Raw genomic sequence first — 19,076 nt, 5'->3', positions numbered from 1 at the left:
TAAAAAATGTTAAGTTTAAAAAAAACACACTTAACGATAATGATATAAAATTATTGTATTATCGCCGATCCTTGATAAGTGCACAAAGTTTGAATTAAATCTGTCCGTTTGAATACTCAATATCGAGAAAGGATTCGGTTACATAATATACAAACGTACCGGTGAAGTAAATAAAAACGTATTGAAACTGTTTTAGACATACAAATTCATTAAACTATATAATATATGTATTGTAAAAATAAAATTTAACATTTTCACATATCAAATTATGAATCAAATTATTATTTAGTACTAGATTTCCGCCCGCGGCTTCGCCCGCGTTTTCAAAGGAAAACCCGCATAGTTCCCGTTCCCGTGGGATTTCCGGGAAAAAACCTATGTGTTAATCCAAGTTACCCTCTATATGTGTGCTAAATTTCATTGTAATCGGTTCAGTAGTTTTTACGTGAAAGAGTAACAAACATCCATACAAACTTTCGCCTTTATAATAATATTAAGATTTTCTTTCTTCAAATAATGAAGAAAAAATTTACCCATAATTTTCAATTAATTAAAAATACATCTGCGCCTTAACAACGTTCGCGCCATTCTTTTGTCTATGGCGCCCGTCAGATAGTGCACATGAAATTTAACTCCTTATTTTCTTATTGTGTTTCTTAACGTATTATTGAAAAACTGTAAGTTTACAAAATAAATTATAAAAAGTGTTTATGATAACATTTTTGTACAGTCTTATAAGACGTATTCTTAAAAAAATCTAAAACTGTATAAGTATGATAATTTTTTGAAAATTTTCTCTGGTCGCTGACGTCAAACTGACAGGTTCAATTCAATTGTGAAATTATTGGCCAACATTTGGGACGGAAAAATAATCTCCCGAATACCACACGAGCTTCAAAATTATCTGGCATTTCCCTCAAGGTTCCCTGCAAACAAATAAAGTCGTCAAGTTTTTCAAGAAAAATCACTCGCGCTTCGCGCTCGTGATTTTTTAACCTTGACTAAAAACTTGACTCCTTCATTTGTTTGCAACGAACCTATCGGAAAATACCCGATAATTTTGAAGCTCTTGTGGTATTATAAGTGAAAAAACAACCTCACTAACATGAAGCTGCGAAATCGCATAGTAGGCATTCGAATAAAAAGTAGCATAAATGTAAAAAAACTCAAACCATTATTAAATTTACCAAATTATTAACTTTACTTATTTTAATTTTTTTTCTATGCTAATTCAGAACATATCTCGAACAAATTAAATACCACGAAAAGCGATGCATACATCCAACATCAGCTGTAGTCTGTACCTATATCCATGAACACAATTTAGTTCGAATTCGAATGTTTTTACTTTTTATATTACTAAATATTAATACATTAGATGTAATCAAAATTGTTCTATTTATTTATTACACATGTAACAGATCTGCCCTCATTGTGACATGTGGCCAATTGACCCAGTTCAAAGTTTTGATAATACTAGTTGACTCCCGCGACTTTGTGGGCATTATAATTTTATATCATACTAATATTATGGACGCGAATATTTGTAAGAAAATATGGATGTTTGCTGCTTTTTTATGCAACAATGATGATTGGATCTGTATAAAATTTGGTACAGAGATAGATCATAATGTGGATTGGCACATAGGTAACTATTTACGCGAGTTAAGCTCCAGTGGCTTGATTATATTTAGAATTCTATCCTTATTATTTTCTCTGTAGAAAAGTATGTACTTACGTGAAAGCTCTGTCAATTTAGGCTCACGTGTTTTGGAGATTAACCAGAACTGAAGAACAGATAAACAAACAGCTGCAATCGCTTATAATGTAAACATTTCAAAAAATTGGTAAAAAGCAATTCTTTTACGTTACTCAAACTCGAAGCAAATTTAGGAAACTTAAAAGTGTTTTTATTACTTTTTAATAGCAATTTTGGAATCTCTAAAAAAAATTAAAACTCTACTGACTACAAACAAATACCTACCTACATACATTTTATTTATCTATATTTCTTCAATTCATACAAACAACCATAAACAACACTATAATTTATTATACTGCATTTTTCAGCACGACCGTTATGATGACGTCAGCAACGGTCCCTCAGTCCGATTGCGGCCAAGGACTGAGCATAGACTAGCGATTGTTTTTATCTGAGCTTGACGTAATTCTTTATGCTCTAATTTTGATATTATGTTTAATATAATTAATCTGTTTATAATTGGGAAGATTATTGCTTCATACAAGTAGTTATTTTTTATTTTCTTACGTTTTGAACAACAAACAAAATATATTTCTTCTGTATAAGTAATATTAGTATTAACTATTTAGTTTAGACCAAAGTTTATACTAAACTTAAAGCTTATAGTGCATTGCACATAATATCTAGATTGAGATGTGTATTCTCATTGTATTGATTTATAGCTATACTTAAATACTTAAGTTTCCAAGAATCGATGAAAAAATAAGGAAATTACTTTTAACGCCGCATCCATTTTTTTCGCTCCATGGCAATTATCCCAAGTGTGGTCTCGATTTTCGAACTTCACGTTCGAAATTCAAATTTGGGTTCGAAATTAATGGTGCATTCACACGTTCGTGCGTATAGTGATGTCAAAGAGACGATTATGCGTGATATTGTGACGTCATTAATTAGCAATCCAATTATAGAAATAATGTTTTTAATTGTGATGTAAGCGTCTTGTAGAGGAAAATAAACCCTTAATAAAATGCAAACAGGATTTATTTACTGGATTTATTATTTAGCTATGCTTAAGCATTTTTTCTAAACTGCCACCGATTTTAAAGATCATTTTTACCGAGAAGAATCTGCAAGAAAAGCTATATTCTATCAAACATATTATAGCAATTTTTGATTAAACTAAACGAATGTTACGTCGAATGTGTGAATGCAGCTTTATAATTTTATTCGTAACACGTGCATAGATTAAAAAGGCGACAAACCGGCACAGATAAGTAACGATAAGCTGTAAGTTATCAATGAAGTGGACTAAGTTGGCGAAGTTCAAGTGTCCTTGAAAGTTTAACTTAGATATGACTTAATACTTATGAATGAACTAGCTTTCCGCCCAAGGCTTCTCCCGCGATTTCAGAGAAAAACTCGCATAGTTCCCGTTCCAGTGTGATTTCCGGGATAAAACCTATCCTATGTGTTAATCCAAGTTACCCTCTATATGTTTGCTAAATTTCATTGTAATCGGTTCAATAGTATTTGCGTGAAAGAGTAACAAACACACACACACATCCTCACAAACTTTGGCATTTATAATATTAGTAGGACATAATTATTAACTCAGGCCCCGGAATCACAGACACAATAGAAAATCTATTGTGTCGTGGCCCGATCGGGCCGTTCGGTGCTCAATGGGTTAATAATTATGAATGAATTTCTAGACGTAAGTTTTTTAACAGCCTAGGCGTTTAAATACTTCCTGATATTTGTAAATTATATTCAAACGAACATAGAGCTAGAGCAAGAGCATTCTTTCGTGATCTTTTAGTGTAAACGAAAACTCGTATTCAGTGTTGTTCAGTATTAGAACATTGCATAGAATCTTTTCGAACGCACTAAGAACAACGAAAGAATGCTCTACGCCTGTTTACACTAAAATAATTTGACAAAGTGGGGTTAGAATGAGCATTCGCTCGTTTTATGTATGCACTGAACGTGATTTTTAACGTTTTGTATGAAGTTTCGTTACTGGTCATAATATTATTATATACTGTGGTCATTTTATGAATGGCGGTTAAACAGCGGATGTGTTCATTACAACCTGGATGTGACGTCACAAGTGTTGAATCTTGCGTAATTGTAGGGAGCTTGATTGTCTTAAGCAACGGAACGTGTCGTGTTGGACACACATACAAACATAATGTATGAAAGAATATTATGTATGTCACGTGACTGTTTATTTTAAATTTTTTGCTATACATAGACATCACTACATAGTATAAAACATAGTCGCTTTCTCTGTCCCTATGTCCCTTTGTACCTATGCTTAAATCTTTAAAACTACGCAACGGATTTTGATGCGGTTTTTTTTAATAGATAGAGCGATTCAAGAGGAAGGTTTTAGTATATATTTTATTAGGTTTTAGACAAAGCAGGCGAAGCCGCGGGCGGTAAGCTAGTATAGATATGTATATACGTAAATGCTCAAAATTGGTTGGAAATTGGAACTTTAATAACAGATGGTCTTCTTTTTAATTCGGTAAAATTGTCATTTTATTATATTTTTCAGTCATGTATTTTTTTCCAACAACGAAAAAAATACCTATAAAAGCGAATTTTTGCGTGTATTGGTCTCTCAATCAATTAATAATTCATATTTATAGTGTTAAATGTTTTCTTTCTCTCTTTCACAATAACATTAGTAACTGGCGTGGTTGCCTGGCAGAAATCACTGCACAGTGATAAGGCCGCCCTTTGTGCATGTTTATTGTAAATTGTTATTTTATGTGCTTGGTTTATTGCACAATAAAGTGTTAAATAAATAAATAACTCCCAATACCGAGCTTTACAAGATTTCCAATCGATGGTCAAACACCAAACGGACCTCCCGCATGGTAGCATATGCCCATATGCACAGCACAGCATATGCGATATATGCATATTAAATAACATAACAGGTGATGCTTCTGCTCAATTAAGCTAACTAATGACCTAGATGCACTAATTCAAAGTTAATTTACTAGAGTTACAAGTTTTAAATTGGTCTGGAAATTTTGGGCGTAAAAAATGTTTCAATATTATGTATTAGACTACAAGCCCGCATATGAAAAAAATATGGGTCAAATGAACCACCACGGGACATATCTAGTACGAAAGAAGAGCAAAAAATAATAAGATTCATCACTATGCCGTCACTTGTAAGCTGTCCAACTGAGTGCAGATGAGAATTGAAAAGTACAGGTAGACTCGGTAAATTTTGGTCATATATTTTTGTACGGCATTCTTAACCATCGATAGATCCATTAAAAATAATAAGAAACCGCTCAGTGCCGTACAAAAATGTTGGTCTACCAAGTCGGAATTTTAATTTAATTTCCGAGAGTTACCGGGGGTAAATTTGGTCATTTGACCATGTACGGCATCTGTGTCATACTATTGCTATACTGTTTTTAATCCATTATTCCGCAACGCCGTACAAAAATCATGGGGACAAGGGGAAAAAATCGAGAGTTGTAATCCCCTCTCTTTCCCCACTCCAGGGGGTCATTTGACACAACACGAAATAAATTTATTTTTAAAGTATTTTATGCATAGATAATATTTTTTCATGTGCCGTACATTTTCGTTGGTTCAAAGGGGAAAAATCTGAAAAAGAAAAAATCCATATAACGAAATGTTTGCTTTATATTTTGATAATAAAATATAAATATACATTAATATTAAGAAGCTCGAGGTGGTTAATTATCACCTTGGAAAGTCGGAGTCAAGTGGAATGGACTCCGTTAAATTGATGAACTAATAAAAAAGCTATGAACGAAAAGATGTGAATTATATGCAATCAGCCCATGAATACAGGTAAAGTCACAAGCAAATGCTAGTATTATATACATATTCAAAATGTACAAGTAAAGCGCTTTCAAATGATACCAAACACGGCATATTTATCTTAACTTTATTTTTTTACTCTGTATGTTTTGTCCGCTAGAGGGCGCCACATTAGATTTTGTGAAACCCCATATAGCCTTTAGCTATCTGGTCGCTGGTTATCCAGTGAACAATACAGATGCTTCTAATGATATGTTATTTGTCGAATTCTGATAAGTAGTTTAGAAGTTACGAGGGAATAGATGAACATACATACATGACCTGTCAAAACCATAACCCTCCTTTTGCTTTGCCGTAGTTGGGTAAAAATATGTTAATGCCGTACTGTATCAAATGGCCATAAAGCACCCTTAAAATTGTAGCTTTCGTCGCTTTCATCAGCCTAAAAGATGTGGTCTGCACAAAAATGTACGGCATCGTTTTTTCCTAATTTATCTATGTTAATACTATTTAAAACAACGAATAAAGTGTAGAAAACTATTATATTTCATTAATCTACGATGTTTAAACTTTAACAAAATTTCTGGTTTTGCATTTCTCTATAACTTTTTTTAGAACGGTTTCTTTTGAACGGCAATACTATACAACAATTGAATTTTACAATATCATGTTAAAAAAAAAGTTCCCGTACAGGGTCAAATGACCTTACAGCTCTTTATATCAAGAATTCGATGAAATTAAGATGATTATTGATATACATTTAAAAGAACAATTATTTTTTGACGGCATTGCTTTTAATAGTACTTTTGAGTGCTAGATAATGTTTTGGAACCGAAGCCGTACTTAGTCAAATGACCCCCTGGAGTGGGGAAAGAGAGGGGATTGCAACTCTCGATTTTTTCCCCTTGTCCCCATGATTTTTGTACGGCGTTGCGGAATAATGGATTAAAAACAGTATAGCAATAGTATGACACAGATGCCGTACATGGTCAAATGACCAAATTTACCCCCGGTAACTCTCGGAAATTAAATTAAAATTCCGACTTGGTGGACCAACATTTTTGTACGGCACTGAGCGGTTTCTTATTATTTTTAATGGATCTATCGATGGTTAAGAATGCCGTACAAAAATATATGACCAAAATTTACCGAGTCTACCTGTACTTTTCAATTCTCATCTGCACTCAGTTGGACAGCTTACAAGTGACGGCATAGTGATGAATCTTATTATTTTTTGCTCTTCTTTCGTACTAGATATGTCCCGTGGTGGTTCATTTGACCCATATTTTTTTCATATGCGGGCTTGTAGTCTATATGGAATAATCTTTTAACATTGGATGAATTTGCGTGACATATCGAAGAATTATAAATATAGAAAATGTGTTCAAGTAATAATTTTTGTGTTTTTTTATTCGTTACTTCTAAGTTAAACAATTTTGGTGCACAATAAAGTATTTTTGTTGTTGTTGTTGTTGTTCTAGTCATCTATAGAAAATCCTATGTTATTGGTAAATGTAGTTTTTATTTAATAAAATAATTAAAATCGAGTAATATTTGAGTAAATTGTAAAAAATTAACATCTTTGATAAGTTTAAAGTTGACAAAAGAACATGTAAAACTTTAATCTGCACTTTTGCATTAAATCACAAAATAAAGAAAAACATTACAGTTTAAACAAAGGATGTGGTCAGGAACGGAACTCGGCTTGATGTCTCTGAGGGAGTCAAAATAGCGTAGACAGAGAAACCAATAGACAAATTGATATCTAATGTCGCATTCACACAAGAAAAAGAGCAACTTATGCCGGTGTTGTGTAAAGAAATGAGAGAGAACGATAAAATTTTTTGTTTCACGCAGCGTGCCACTTTTTTCAAGAATAGCAACCTACTTTGATAAACAAAGTTTGACAGCTAGCTATCGTCTTCCATAAAAATATAGTTTTTACATGTTCTAAGTTACATGATTCATGGTATGTTTGGTTTTTAATGATTTAGACTTACTGTTAATACCTTATAAAATAATACCATGGTGCGGTGTAGCATTAAAGGGTGTAAAAGTGATAGTGGAACGAAAATGCCTGGATTGTCTTTTCACTCGTAAGTATACAACTCTTTATCAGTTTATAGGTCTTCATGATATTTTAGCGTGTTAATTTATTGTCTATCACGTGCTGTTGACTTGAATACATTGTTTAAAAACCACAAAAATAACAATTATAAATTTTAACCTAAAAAATTTTGTGTTGCCAACTTTTCTACAAATTGTTACCCACTATTATGGGAAATAATAATATATATTCTGCAGTGTGTATTTCATTAATTAATATAGAATCTGAAATATTCAATGGCTTGTTCCAGTTTTCCTGAACCGGATAATTTACGACAAATTTGGATTGTAGCTACAGGATGAACAGATTGGAAACCAAAACCGAAGGTTAGAAAGTATTACAATCACCACCAACGCGACGCTGCCCCGCCGAAGACAATGGACACTCTTGGTTCCATAATTGAACCGGAGGGACGTAGTTAATTAAGTTAGAGATAATTTAAATGTAATTTTTTTATAACAATAAATTATTATTAAGTAAATTTCGTTTTTTTTGCGCCTTCGCAGGTCGGTCTATATAATTAACCTGTGTATCTGTTAATACTTACGAAAATAAACATTCTTTTATTTTTTTTATTTTATTTTATAAAAAATAATAAACAATCGAGTTTTCATCTACATTATCATTATTCATTACATATACATTTTCATATGGGATTTTGATAATGATATACATATATGTATATACATATTATATAATATATAGGTATGTGTATATACATAATAATATTATGTATTACCCATCTAAAAGTAATATGTTTATTATATACTAGCTGCGCTCCGCGGTTTCACCCACGTGGCTCCACTCCTGTTGGTCTAAGTGTTATGGTACAATATAGCCTACTATAGCCTTCCTCGATCAATGGGCTATCTAACACTGAAAGAATTTTTCAAATCGGAATCAAAGTAGTTTCGGCGAATATCCCTTCCCTCCTCACCTTCACCCCGTCATTATTATCCATTATGTGAATAATGATATTGAGAGATTTGTATCTTACAAATTGCGGGGTAAATTTTCCCTCACATGGTAACCCTTAATATTGTGACGTATTCTTTTTTTATCTCTTTCTGCGACACGCATTGCCGGTGTCTATTGGATTCTCTGTCTACGCAAAATAGGGTGCGGTATACACTTGTCCTTGTGAATAAAGGTACGTCTACACAGTGCTAAGAATTCGAGTAATGGTGCGTCTACACAGGGCTAATAATTCGAGAAATGGTGCGTCTACACAGTGCTAAGAATTCGAGTAATGGTACGTCTACACAGTACCACAGATTACTTAATATTTATTTATGTATTGAAGTGAAAATTATTTAGGCGCGTTGAGAGTAAAATTTCAAGGCTGCGTCATGGCAATACCGTTACGTCATGGAGTAAGGCGACGATGGCTTCTCTTACTGAGTAACTTGGGCTATTTTTATACTTTAAGTTCAAACGTCATTCCATTCATCATCAAAAAATATTATTTAAAGACATAAAAATTTTAAAATATAATAATATAGTAATAATACAAGTTTTCAGGCTCCTCTTGCTTGTCTAGACTCGTCAAGGTCTTATTGATAGCCTAAGTCTGCGCTCCGATTTCCAATGCATTATTAATTACATTAAAATCCACTTTTTATTAAGCTTCTGCATAGCTTCTATCGCGGGCCTTGAGCGCGGGGACCGAATCGAGAAATTCCGTAACGAAAAAACCTCACGCTCCCCACTCCGACGAACACGGAGGTGTGGCTTGAAGGCATGCTATGCAATAGCTTTACCGCGGCAGTCCCCGAGTGCCACACGTCTTATTTTTCCTTAGCTCTGTATCACCGCACCTTTATTTCAAGTTATACTTTGACGCTGATGAACATACAAATAGATCTTCTTTTTAATACTTGTAACTTTGTAGTATGTTTTAGGCCTTAAAAGTACTGAAAATTAAATTTTATAAAACACCTAGAATAAATCTCCTTAAATTGAAATCCACATTTTAAACCATCTGTGAAACAATATGTCTAAAATAATTAAATATCAAACAATATTAATTCTTCTTGAAATAAACATCTTCAATTAACTACTGTTAATTTTTACAAGTGTAATATAATTAATAACTACCTACCCGCACGAATACCATAGACAACCAAGAACAAAAGACCAACTATAGAGTATAGAAAATTGAAACAAAAGACAAGACCATAGACATTAATCGATCGCCGGAAGCACGTGCGTCCCATTCACTTTCGTTCAACGAATTATGAATGGAACAAACATGTGTTTTTAGTTTGTAGTTTATGGACGGCGTTCCATGTTTGAAATTTGAATTTGGAATGCTTGTTTTTTGGAATTTTTTGATGAACGTGCTCCGCCTCTGAAAAAATTAGTTAATTAAGTAATATTTTCACTTTTCAATAATGTTCAAAAGTAAATAACTTATGAAAATTATAAAAATAAACAATAATCTTCCTATTGTTTGTACTATGACTAAAATATTATCAAAATCAGTTCAGCCGTTTCTACACTTACACTTCACATGATTCCTCAAATATTTGTTAAAAGTTTAAAAAATACTTAGAAAATGTTATTTTTTTGCGTTTTTTGCAACGCAACGGACAGCAGATGTTTATATCGATAAGATATGAAGGAAATAGTTGTTATTGGCCTGATAAAGATTAAATAACGATTAAAAACTTAATTTAAAACATAAATTTTAGTTGACACGCCATTTTAGTAATATTTGGACATTGAACAATGTTGTTTTTATATCGATTTGTTTAAAAAAGTTTTTTTATGAAAGATAACATTTATAATGAATGTAATATTTTCAGAGACATACTTAAAAAGTAAAATTTTGAATTAATTTTGTTAACATTTAGTTTTATTATGTTCTAGAAACTTTACACACTAATTATAAATAAAATTTTCATAAAAACACAAATATACTTCATCAATTTGATTATTTTATTTATTCTCGCAAAATTATAAATATCAAAATCATCAATTTTTAAACTTACCCTAATGTCAAAATGACCTCGCAAATGTTTTTTTTTTAACGCTCGCTCGCGCGGGCTCAATATGCCAGCATCGATCGGTAACGGTCTGTGTGGGCACAGATTCACTCTACATAGTATAAAACAAAGTTGCTTTCTCTGTTCCTATGTCCCTTTGTATGCTTAAATATTTCAGTAGGTTCAGGTTCAGTAAGGTTTTAGTATATAATTTATTGGGATTTAGACAAAGCGGGCGAAGCCGCGGGTGGAAAGCTAGTATACCTAGTATAAAACAAAGTCGCTGTCTGTCTTAAATCTTTAAAACTACGCAACAAATTTTGATCTTTTTTTAGTAGATAGAGTGGTTTTCGAAGGGAATAATTTGTTAATTTTTAGACAACGCGGGCGAAGCCGTACGTGGAAGTTGAGTACCTATAAAATTATACTAGCTGCTCCGCACGGTTTCACCCCCGTGGCTCCACCTGTTAGTCGTAGCGTGATGACAGATGATAATATATAGCCTATAATCTTCCTCGATAAATGGGCTATCTAACACCGAAATAATTTTTCAAATCGGACCAGTAGTTCCTGAGATTAGCGCGTTCAAACAAACAAACTCTTCAGCTTTATAATATTAGTATAGAATAATTTGGGGTTAAATTTTAAAGACGTTCGGATACGCGCTGCGTAGCTTTTTTTGTTTTAAGATCGATCGACTTATTTATTGTTATTAGATTCGATTGTGTTTTTGTGTTTACATTTTTGTTTGATTAATAGAATGATAATAATGTTTTATGTTGTTTTAACTTGTTGTAATTTAAGTCTTAGTTAATTCCTAATTATAGATAACTCTCATATTTATTAGTTTTTGTCTATTTTTATGATAATCTTGTAGTTTGTGAAAACTTTTAACTCGAATGATTGGATACTTTTTAATACCATAGCCAAATACTTCGATGTTTATTAAAAAACGTCCGTATTTAATACTAATACATATAATACAACGAAGGGACAGAAATATATATATATATACAAGTTGTGTACATCCATCCGGTATAAGCAATGACTGATATGCAAGGGGACAGACGGAACTCAACATTATTTGTATATATGTATAATGTCGGTCTGATTAGAATAAATTGAATGTTCAAAACGACATATTGAAGTAAGTTTTTTGTATATCGTATTTTTATATTGTAAGTTTAGTATTGGGTCTTCAAAAAGTACAGTTACTGATTTTACTGAAGAAATAAAACTGAATCGTCTCTATGAGTCTCTATGTATTGCCAAAATAACTTATAATAATTGCCATGGCATTTATACACAGCTATTTTTAAGAAAATTGTTTAATTAATATCAAGACATTCAATCTACGTTTGAACTGATAAATGCAAAAATATTTACGATTTTCGAACTGCATCAAAAAAAAAATATTTTTAATTCGACCTGTCATATTTTTTTTCCCATCGGTCTATGCACAGATAAATAAAACTTATTGCAGAAACAATTGAATCAATATTTTTTTTTTGCGAACCGTCAAATTTTTTTTTCACCCCCCGGTCCATGCACAGATAAATAAAATCACAGATAATAAAGCTTATTGACCTCGCGCAATCTAAGGCTATTGTACATTCGCAAGACCGTTACAATCTTACCACCCTCGTCTCAATCTCAGCTGTAGCAGATGCCAGTAGCAATCAGCTGCCGTGGCACGCGCCATTTTAAACCTTTGACCTACCTTTCTATTGTTACCGTCAACAAGGAAATTTTCTTAGACATGAACTGAGAGGTCAGTCTTGTATCGGAGTTCGCGGGATGCGGACGTGTTCCGGTGTTCCGTTTTAAAATATTAGATTTCGTTGTTAGTTTTTTAGTGTTGTGTCAAAATGTTTAGTTTGTTCGATTGTTGTTTCCAAGGAGTGCATGCAAGGTTTGTTTTTATTTTGTTAGCGGTTAGTGAATTTTTGTGATTTATTTATTTTTTATTTTTTAACAAATTTGGAAATACTGATTACATAGGACTAGGAAATTATATGTAAGCAATTCTTTACAGTCTTAAAATATATTAAAATCATTTCAATCATTTTTTTTATTATCAGTTATCACTTATCAAAATATTTAACAAGAGAATACACCGAAGACAATTTTTTTTCTTCCTTATCATTTAAAGTACTTTAAAATTAAATTGTTTTATTACACAACCGAAGAACATAAGTATAGTAGGTTACCTAGTTACTTCCCCAGATTACTAAATAAACTACGTACTTATTTTATTTTTTTATTTCGTCGTCGTCGAGTGAAACCGCGCGGCACATCTAGTTTCCTATAATCCAAATTTCAAACCCCAATGATAATTCGCACAATACACACACACACACACACAACTGCATTTTGTGTGTGTGGGTGTATGTGTGTATAGTGTGTACAGTGTACAGTGTACACCCACATAGCACGTGCTGTATTTGATCGGATTTTTTTCACCATCAGGTGGCGGGGGACGCCACGTGCCAACAATAGTGAAATAAATAGAGTACACTGTTCAATTGATGCTTTTTTCTCAATAAAGTGTTTGGATGGATGGGATGAGATGTCTTACGGGATATATATTTACATAGCTATATTTTTTTTGTTTTTAAATACTATCTAAACGATTTTTTTTATAAATTTAGTTGTACCTAATTGTTATTTAACCCTATAAGTATTATTATCTATGTATAATGTTCATATTACGTAATATTATAAGTATGATTTTTATAAAATCAATTATTTGTTTAAAACTTAATTTATTTGCCTCTGTATAATATTACTCTATGCTTATTCTATTTACGTGTACCCTCATTCGCTTATTTAAATGTAAATACATATACATATAAAACTACACACTTTTATGAATGTACCTACTACCTATATTATATTTTTTGTAAGTATGTTATATTTATGTAAACTTTATTGTATACAAAAGAATTATATAAAACTAGCTGTGGCACGCGGTTTTACCCGTATTGCTCTGCTCCTGACGGTCTTAGCGTGATTATATATAGCCTATAGCCTTCCTCGATAAATGGACTATCTAACACCGAAAGAATTTTTCAAATCCGATCACTAGTTCCTGAGATTAGCGCTTTCAAACAAACTCTTCAGCTTTATAATATTAGTATAGATAAAACAACACTATCAGCTTCTTAGTATGTAAAATGATCCTGTATTAGATAAGAAAAATGTCGACAGATTATATTTGTAATAAATATTTTTAACGGACTTTCACATAGAAGATATTTGAAGAATTTATAAACGAGTTAACGTATAAGTTATAAGTTAATGACGTAATACCATAAATTTAAAGTTCTATTCGTCCAATTAATTATTCAAATTTTGATTATAAGTCATAAAAATATTTTTTTTAAGGTCGATAGCCCTTATCCATACTAATATTATAAATGCGAGAGTAACTCTGTCTGTCTGTCTGTTACTCAATCACGCCTAAAATACTGAACCAATTTTCATGAAATTTGGTATGCAGATATTTTGATACCCGAGAAAGGACATAGGATAGGTTTTATCCCGGAAATCCCACGGGAACGGAAACTATGCGGGTTTTTCTTTGACTGCGCGGGCGATGCCGCGGGTGGAAAGCTAGTATTACATATTTATGATATTATTTTTGTCTTATTAAGGCAAAATAACTAATATACAGGTTCATAAATTACTTTATATGGGCAAATCCACAGAAATCTAAATAACAGTGCCTTGTTATTTAGATTTCTATGCTTAAATCGAATTTTACGATAATCACTGTATAATAAGTACTTTTATCCTTAAAATAGCTTATTAACTCCGAAAGAAACATCCATCAAATAAAACTATACATTAAAAGCACAGATAACTTAAGTACTAGGTATCTAAGGGCGTATTCAGAAAGAAAGCTTGAAACTTATAAGCGCTTATCGGCGCTTGTCATGTTCATATAAATATGACAAGCAAGACAATGAACATGACAAGCGCCGATAAGCGTTTATAAGCGCTTATAAGTTTCAAGCTTTCTTTCTGAATACGCCCTAAGGTAATACGGCTAAAATCCAACAAGATTTTCAAATTCGAAACACTATCAAACTACTTATACCTACCGAAATTTTCATCAAGAAAACTACACATAAAAAGTCTGCCACAGAATATCAAAACAAAAAATAATCGATAACCCGCCAAATCATAATGCACAGATAACGGTAAATCCACCCCATAATATAAATATCGATTCAACGGTTGCAAGGGTGCAACGGCTTTCCCCATTTCATTACGTATATTGTACTAACCGTTTTTTCTATCACGGAACAAAATTAGGGATGACGTCACTAGCATAGATTATACGAACTTCTTTTTTTTAAAGATGGCTAGGGAGACACTATGATAAAAGTTTTTTTTTTGTAAACGGTCGGAATTTTAGTTTTGCGATAAAAATGTGTAAGGAATACATGTTTGCCTAATTTTAGTCTTGATTAAACTTTATATGATTAACTAATTATTGGAAAAAGAAACACCTATATGAACATAACATACATTCTTATAAGTTTTAAGATTAGCCAGTCTAAAAAAAAAGCATATTTAAGAACTCGGAACATAATTAGAAAAGTACATAAACGGCAGATTTGTCAACACAATAAACATTTATTTATTATTTTACATAACTTTTGCTTTTACAATTACTACACCAATTCTCATCAATTTTACCACGGCTATAAATATCAGCAGGCAAAGACAGGAAACACCTATCCTTGGCATAACCTTGTGGTAAGCTCGTGGTTTTTGTCATATCGCATCGGTTGACAAAATGACACATGTGAAGAATTCGGTTCAATTTCCGTCAGGGAATAACGGCTATCTATTTATAGATAACTGAATCTGTGGTAGCGAAAATGACGTTAAAAAAAACTAATTACATCTGTCAAATTGATGTCATTTTTAAAATAATACTACTCCATGTTCGTACCTGTATGGAATTTCAATGAAATCAAACCAAAATGTATGCATGTGTAACGTTAATAAGATTATTTTTTGAAATTTGTAATTCAAATGATTAGCGCCAAAAACCGTTCGGAAACACACTGCATAAAAAGCGCATTAGTGGAATTCACACAATAGATATAAAGGGACCCTTTTTTGCTTTATATTATCTTAAACTTGCCCAAATTATGATAACTTGTCCGTTTATCAAGTGAAATGGTCCTTTTTTCTATTCAATGATAACAAATACATATATGGATTAGCAAGCTTTTAGCTGAATTACGGGCATAATAAACATAGTGCTGATAATTTTTATGACTTACAAGCCCTGTGTATTGTAAACTGAACTGCAAAGTTGTTATCATATCGTAAAATATGAAGGCAAAAAAATCCATTTAACGCAATTCCGTACTGCTTTGGCGGGTTTTTTTGTAAAGAACACCATTATACTTGCTTTTAATTTGTCCCTTTTGTGAACTTGTTTATAAGAGACGTATTGCCGCTTACCGTTACAGCCCGGACCCTTGACTGTGATAAGAAAGTGCAGTCATTGTGAGCAAGGGTAGACTTCAAAGGGACCAGACAAGTTCTAAAATGCAAGTAAAGTACGTTAAACATTATTAAAAAACAAACCCACTTTTTATTTTTAACCCACGTAAATGTTGAAGTGAACTTAACATATTGTCTTTCCGGCGCCTATTTTACTTTTTAAGTGGAAAAAGTATAAAAGTTGGAAGGAGGAAAAGGCTAGTAAAATGACAATAAAAATTTAACGGTGATACATTTTACATCCGTTACAAATCGGTTATAATGGTTTATTCATGATCTTCGGTGGCGGGACCCCGTCTTTTAAATATGTTGAATATTGATTGGCCAACTGATTTCTTCGAGGGATGCATCTTCCCATTCAAACATTGAATATTTGAATATTAAGTAAACACTAAACAGATCTATACAAACCGTTTATCATCCGTGATCAAGTTTAAACAAATTTTGTGAATCTGCATAAAATTCACTAGCGCGTATCCGAACGCATAAAATGTCAATGTCACATGCCGGTATCAAAGCGCGCGAATCTACCACCTGATTCATTCAATATTTTCATCTACCTGTTTTCATAATGTTATTTCTAATACAGATTTGTGTTAAAAGTGTTATAATTTCGTTTTAAAGTTTGCGCTGTGAGTTCACATAACCTTTCCGTGAAGAAAAGTGTGTGACGGCTAAGGGTGTGGAACCAGTTTATGTATTGACGATATTAGTCGTGATGTTCGATGTCTAAAAAGTTTATTGTTAACTTATTTTAGGGTCTGATATTGTCAAGAGACAGCCCGTGGGATCGTTATTAGTTAGGGGTGTGATTGGCTTACCCTTTAAGACAAGGTTAGGTATGTTACAAAAAATTGGGTGAGAAAATATACTTGGACGTATTGACGGCACGATTTATAGATTTTATATTGTGTACGTGATTGTGTACGTAATTCAATACGTCTTTTGAACTTTAGGTTTCAAAATTTACAATGTGGATACTTACCTACTCCTGTTTTATTTGATAATAATTTTTTTGAGATGTTATGTTTTTAATAATCATGATTTTTTCAATAAAGTTGAATAAAAATCACTGCATAGTGATAAGGCCGCCCTTTGTGCTTTTGTTTATTGTAAACTGTTATTTTATGTACCTGGTTTATTGCACAATAAAGTGTTAAATAAATAAATAAAAAATAATACTTGCCTGCATATACAAAGCTGATTACATAACAATGTTAATAGATATCATATATTTAACACTAGTTTTCAGCCCGCGGCTTCGCCCGCTTTGTCCAAAACATAATAAATTATATACTAAAACCTTCCTCTTGAATCACTCTATCTATAAATAAAAACCGAATCAAAATCCGTTGCGTAGTTTTAAAGATTTAAGCATACATAGGGACAGAGAAAGCGACTTTTTTTATACTATGTAGTGATTGAAAGCTACATCTGAATCTAGATCTTGTTCATTACTTATACTATACATATAACTACATATTTTATTTATTTCTAACAATTTAATGTACAATACCAAATTAAAAATAATTAAAATCAATATTTAAAACAACGAACTAACATATTTATATTTATTTATTTATTTATAATACAAACAATACAATACAATTTATAATATTATTGTACAAACATGAATGGACAAAGCAGAAAAAAAAAAAGAACAAAATTACAAAAGCATCATTTGTACAAAAGGCGGCCTTATTGCTGAACAGCAATCTCTACCAGGCAACCTGGTAGGAAAGGAAACATAGTACATAATTCAACCATATTTATCATAAATCTCTTCCATACTACCCACTTACTTTATATAAATATTAAATTAAATTTCCTTGTTACAGGCTCATCACAGAAAACTTCAGAATAAATTCCGGTAACAATGCAACGAAACGCAAACAAGAGGAGGCCCTATCTCACAACTATAAGATAAAAGTTCGACCGCATTCCATAGACTTCAATAAACAGAGCTCCCCGTTAACACCACAGCGTAAAGTCCTCGGAGAGATACAGTCACCAACACAACAAAACTTCAACAATATACAGAACTCGCCTATCGCACAACGAAAAGTGTTCAGCGATATACAGAACTCGCCTATCGCACAACGAAAAGTGTTCAGCGATATACAGAACTCGCCTATCGCACAACGAAAAGTGTTCAACGATATACATAACTCACCGAACATTCAACGGAATTCTCAACTATCAAATTCGCCTATCACACAACGAAAATTTAACGATATCAGTTCACCGTCACGCCGTGTGCTAGGTGACATACAGAATTCACCATTTAACGGTACTGCAAATAGATTAGAAAAATCACCATATTCACACACAGTATATTCACCAAAATTGACACCGCTATATTTAAAAGAATCACCATTATACAAGAATTCGCCTACCATGGAACGTTTGAGGTCTCCGTTAATAGATTCAAGGAAACGGAATAGAATTTCCAGAATATTCGAGGATCGGAATAATTTTCGTGCAAACAAAGAGAATGAAAGGTTCAATATTGAGGAAGAGACGCAGGATTGTATGTTTGGACAGTTCGAAACAAAGAGCAATTGGTCCGAAACCAAGGTAATTTATTAAGTATTATTAATCAAGCCTGCTAATACTCATCAAGCATATCTACTTTTTTATTTTTTGAGTAAAAAAAGAATTCAATATATCATTTATTAATTACTATGATTGAATTAAAGTTATTCTCTCAACCATTAAACCAACTACTACCACTACCACTACTTAATAATGTAAATTGATTATTGACCAAACTGTCAAAAATTATTAATTTATAATCACAATATTTGTGTTCTTTCTTCTGTAGAATTTAGAAAACTGAGCAAAATATGAGTAATGTTTCACTGATTTTTTCAACCAATTCAAACTGTTACAACCTATTATTTAAAATCATGCATTGTCCAATTGAATGTCCGTT

The 19,076-nt window shown here is 32.3% G+C and overlaps 1 protein-coding gene across 1 annotated transcript in view; it reads left to right on the top strand.

Annotated features, from left to right (window-relative positions):
* Positions 1-19,076, top strand: part of LOC149474981 (uncharacterized) — a 42,024-nt gene that overhangs the window by 17,542 nt on the left and 5,406 nt on the right. The window contains exon 2 of the mRNA XM_089713849.1: positions 17,980-18,718. Within this exon, the coding sequence (XP_089569975.1) occupies positions 17,980-18,718 (739 nt within the window). The remainder of the gene's footprint in view (positions 1-17,979; positions 18,719-19,076) is intronic.

The sequence above is a fragment of the Colias philodice genome, chromosome 31, assembly GCF_061535455.1.
Source record: "Colias philodice isolate Cphi_HAF_F1 chromosome 31, ilColPhil1 Martin Lab GWU primary, whole genome shotgun sequence".
NCBI classification, from domain to species: Eukaryota; Metazoa; Arthropoda; class Insecta; order Lepidoptera; family Pieridae; genus Colias; species Colias philodice.
The sequence above is the reverse complement of the archived record's forward strand: the minus strand, read 5'-3'. Positions and strand labels throughout refer to the sequence as shown.